This window comes from Austrofundulus limnaeus, unplaced genomic scaffold, assembly GCF_001266775.1.
Source record: "Austrofundulus limnaeus strain Quisiro unplaced genomic scaffold, Austrofundulus_limnaeus-1.0 Scaffold90, whole genome shotgun sequence".
Taxonomy (NCBI): Eukaryota; Metazoa; Chordata; class Actinopteri; order Cyprinodontiformes; family Rivulidae; genus Austrofundulus; species Austrofundulus limnaeus.
The window spans coordinates 1,330,490-1,335,399 of NW_013952492.1; the positions used below are offsets into that span (position 1 = coordinate 1,330,490).

Consider the following 4,910-nt stretch of genomic DNA (forward strand, 5'->3'; position numbering starts at 1 on the left):
GTGTGTGTGTGTGTGTGTGTGTGTGTGTGTGTGTGTGTGTAGATGGGTTTTTCCTACAACGTGGAGAATCTTTTACCAAAAAAAGCAGCCTTGTGGAGACAGAAATGAATCGTTGGGACCACTGCCAAGTCCCCACGGGTTTAAATGCATGTTACAGGTGTGGGGTTAGGTTTACGACCAAGGTTTAGGTTAGTTTTAGGGTCAGGTAAGTTTCTGTGAGGTTAATTTTAGAGTATATGGCCAGGGTTAGGCTATAAAGGCTAAAAAACATGAATGGAAGTCAATGGAAGGTTCCCACGGGGTCAAGAAACAAACGTGTGTGTGTGTGTGACCCTGGTGTCGCCTCTCTTTGAAGTACAGAAGGTTAATTTGGAGCAGTAACTGAGCTTTTTGCACCTTGGCTACCAAACCTACAAGAGGGCAAAGAACAATAAACAACAGAGCAGTGTTGCGGGGGGAGAAATAAACATTCTGGCCTTTGGAGAGGACGTGACAGAGAACCTAGCCTCAGAAGGGAAACTCTGCATGTATTTGCATGTGTTCCCTACAACATCTGCAGAGAGATGAGAAGTAAAATGAATGGTAAAGGAAGTCAAAGTTTGAATGAGTCAGTCAGCTATGACCGAGGGAACCAGGTTTGCACTAAGCAAAAGTCAAGATCAAAATTTCAATTGTAGCCAACTTTAATGCATTCTGCCACATGCAAACAAACAAGTGTTCACGCTTACCACAGACTTTGATGTTGCAGTACTCCCACGGTGTGTTTGGATCAGTGGTAAAACACCAGGGTCTGTGACGTCCATCTGGGTTCCTACAGTAGTTGTCATCTAAGCCCTTGTCAGGGTACCTAACACAAATCATGCATGAGTTTTTCACAGACTGAGTCAAAAAATAATTTATCATTGCATGTAGCTGACAAATTAATGACTAACTGAGGATAGACTACATATGTTAATCTATTTAGAGCTTAGGGGACTGAGAAGGATAATAAGCTGCTCCACTGCAGGTGTTTAACAGTAAGTCACCCTCGAGGTCCCACCCATCCCTCTAGGCCTGTAGCCTCCAGGCATGACGATTTAGGCTGTGAGTCCTCTTATTACATTAGCTGTGTGAGCAATCTAGGGCCTGGTTTACATAAACGACGGGATGATTAAGAATGTGTTAACGAGTCCCCACTAATCTAGACCACCTGCCACCCAGCAAGCTAAAAGTCTTGACACAGACACCCAACACGCACGCTAAGGATGTGTGAGGAACACTTACACAGATTGAAATAAATGGCCTCCCTAATTCAAAAATGAGGGGGGTTCCCAGTATTTCCCAGTTAAAAACACACACTTGTATACTGAACTCTCATGATGTTCCTTCGGGGAAATGTTTTACAGGCTGACTCAAAAATCACATCATCTCCTCAGTGCACCACAGCCACAGAGCACAATATTCAGAACATATTCTCATATGCCGTTTTTGCATTTATGTTTGCACACCTACAAGCTAAAAAGGATGTACAGAGGATTGGAATGAGTATATGGGGAACTGGGCTGACCTCTTGGGGTGGAATTGGTGTTTGTGTGGTTCGTTCAGGTCCCACCGCTGGCATTCTTTTCCATTTTCTGTATGATCCATGGGTCCTCTGTAATCCTCTCCATTACAGTTCATACATTCCACTGTGCAGCAACAAACAGAAATGAAACACAAGTAAATAAATAGCTATTACAGTTTTGATAGAAAAGCCTCACATTTGCAAGCTACACCAATTCTACAGACAGGGCCTGTGACATAGGCAGTATAGGCAAATGCTAATGGTGTTGTCCACCTAGGGGACGTCAAAAACTTTATCAGAGTATAGTTGATTTAGTCTGTAGAATAACCACTTACTGAAGTTTATGAAGGTAATTTGTTCTGTTGGTTTCACAGCCTACTTTGTTATTACATGAGGTGTTATATGGTGCAGAGAATATTTCGTGATAAAAGTATATGATGCAGTCAGAACTAACTACTGGTGCTCAGTGTGTAAATAAAAAAACAAAATAAGGATAATAGAAGTTTCAGTTATGATCTCAGATAAAGACCAGGTTAAAGTCATGTTTTTAGCATTCTACCCTCATAAAATACAGATTTTTTGTTGTTTTGTTAATCCCAAAGGTTTAGTAAAATGCACTTCAGATGACTGGAAAAATGGTATTTAGTTTCAAATGAAGTGTATTGTTAACTGTTTTAATTGTACAGCCTGCTTTCTAAAAGTTAAAAATAACATCAAAGACAAAACATTTAATTTGGTATGTGAATGTATGTAACTTGGCAGAGATTTAGAAAATTGCACACGGGGGACAACCTGAAATCTTGCTTAGGGTGTCAAATTGGCCATAATCGGCCCTGACTAGAGAAAATGTTTAAAAAGTGCATTATAATGATGTTGATGATGCCTTTATTGTCATTGTATGGAGCACAATGAAATTACATTTAAGAACACCCATTCAAAAAGACACACATGACAAAAACATGGGGGAACAGGTGTACAGGTCATGCAGCAACCAGCAGGGGTCGCGCTACCTTTAAAAAGAAAAATGAAAAAAACCACAGAAGGTTAGATGAGGGGGGAAAAACATCATATTATATCAACAAATAGAAGCCTGGAGGAAACTCACTCAGGTAAAAAATGAACAAACAAAACACACTCCTCATAAAATGGCTTCATCAAACTAACAGTCTTGGACATTCTTATTGCAGGTGCTAACTACTGCCATCCACACACAAACTCTTGATAATGGACCACCTAACAAAGTTCCACAATAGTAAGTATGCAAACATAGATTTAATGTATGTGAACACAAACTGTATTAAACTAATGAGAGCAGGAATGTTTGATGAAGCGGGCCTCCTTTCGCTTTGTGGTGAGCAATTTGTGCCGTCTTGTGTAAACAACCAAAAGGATGCCTATTAGAAACAGATGTTCAGGGGCCTACTCCTGTGATGACACAACACATTTATTGCCACTTACTGCTGGTGTTTTTCTGTGCTTGTACACGCCATGTTTGTGTCTTTTCCCTATAAATACCACTTCATTTCTGAAGAATCCTCCCCAGTCTTTTTTAGTCTAGAGTCCTCAGGGCTCTCTATTAAAATAAGATGTCATTTTCTCTGTTGTACAATTTGTGATAACCCAATGAGGCATTGTGTGTGAGCTGAAGAATAAGAAACATTATGTCTAATCAAACCACAACTTAGTTTTTCATTAAAGGGATCCGGTGACACGAAAAGGGAAATGACCCCTCTGACAGCACGAATCTCTAAAGATTAGATAAGAGACATCATTATCACCCCATCCTTTGGGAGGACTACAGTGTCTGACAGTAACATTCTGGGTTGTAACATAAAGGTTGAGACAAAGAGGTGTTTTTCTCTTTATCACAACCACATGTTAGACATAAGGACAGACTTAAAATGTAGAAATGAATGCAAATTAGACAACCCAACAGGATGGTCTAACATTTCAAAACTTGGTCCTTTGCGTTTGAACTTTACAGGTTTCCCATTATTTGGCCCTGAAGAAATGCGAGACCACGTCAAAAACAAAATAATTACACCTGAAAACAGCCATGACTTTCTTTAGCAAATAAATAAAACTTGCATATTCAGACACATACAAGCAGGAATAAAAAAATGAAATCACAAAGAAGTGTAATCTAAAGACATGATTGTAAAATTTGCTGCAGCTCATTTCAGATGGTCGAGCCTAAATTAATACAGCAGTTCATGAAGAGGCCTGAGATTACTCCAAGGTGAATGTCTTCAAGCCGATGTATTCATTTGTGCATGTTTATGTGTGTGCATATTGGCCTACCTTGTGAACACTGTGGTATGCCACACTCCTGGTGTCTGAGGTGTGGGCTGGGGTCAGTGGTAAAGCACCACGGACCAACAGTGGAGTTGTCAGGGTTCCGGCAGTAGTTATCCCTGAGGTCCTTCTTCCTGTACTTTTTCGACATGAAGCTGTAGGAAGTATAGTCAGAGTTATGTTTGCGTTCAGGAACACAGTAGAAATCAGTTTCCTGACACATACCTAAGGTGTACGTTGCCATCACATAAATAGCCTACACATTATTATCATGTGGTCACAAGATATATATATATATATATATATGTCCGTCCGTTTTCCGCTGCTTATCCGGGGTCGGGTCGCGGGGGAAGCAGCCTAAGCAGAGAGACCCAGACTTCCCTCTCCCCAGCCACGTGGGCCAGCTCCTCTGGGGGAGATCCCAAGGCATTCCCAGGCCAGCCGAGAAACATAGACCCTCCAGCATGTCCTGGGTCTTCCCCTGGGCCTCTCCCAGTGGGACATGCCCGGAACACCTCACCAGGGAGGCGTCCAGGAGGCATCCTAACCAAATGCCTGAGCCACCTCAACTGGCTCCTCTCGACGTGGAGGAGCAGCAGCTCTACTCTGAGTCCTTCCCGGATGACCGAGCTTCTCACCCTATCTCTAAGGGAGAGCCCAGACACCCTGCAAAGGAAAAATTTTGGCCGCTTGTATCCACGATCTCGTTCTTTCTGTCACTACCCAAAGTTCGTGAACATAGATGAGGGTAGGAACATAGATCAACCGGTAAACTGAGAGCATTGCTTTCTGGTTCAGCTCCCGCTTCACCACGACAGACCGGTACAGCGCCCGCATCACTGCAGATGCAGCACCAATCTGCCTGTCGATCTCGCGCTCCATTCTTCTTTCATTCRTGAACAAGACCCCGAGATACTTGAACTCCTCCACTTGGGGCAGGACCTCCTCCTCGACATGGAGGTGGCACGCTACTGGTTTCCGGCTCAAGACCATGGTCTCGGATTTGGAGGCACTGATCCTCTTCTCGGCCACTTCACACTCAGCTGCAAACCACTCCAGCGATATATATATA

The 4,910-nt window shown here is 42.6% G+C and overlaps 1 protein-coding gene across 1 annotated transcript in view; it reads right to left on the bottom strand.

The window, feature by feature from the left end:
* Window positions 1-4,910, bottom strand: part of hgfb (hepatocyte growth factor b) — a 24,319-nt gene that overhangs the window by 13,608 nt on the left and 5,801 nt on the right. Inside the window, exons 5-7 of the mRNA XM_014012355.1 lie at window positions 3,845-3,993; window positions 1,547-1,667; window positions 729-847 (exon numbers count right to left, since the gene is read on the bottom strand). Of these exons, the coding sequence (XP_013867809.1) occupies window positions 729-847; window positions 1,547-1,667; window positions 3,845-3,993 (389 nt within the window). The remainder of the gene's footprint in view (window positions 1-728; window positions 848-1,546; window positions 1,668-3,844; window positions 3,994-4,910) is intronic.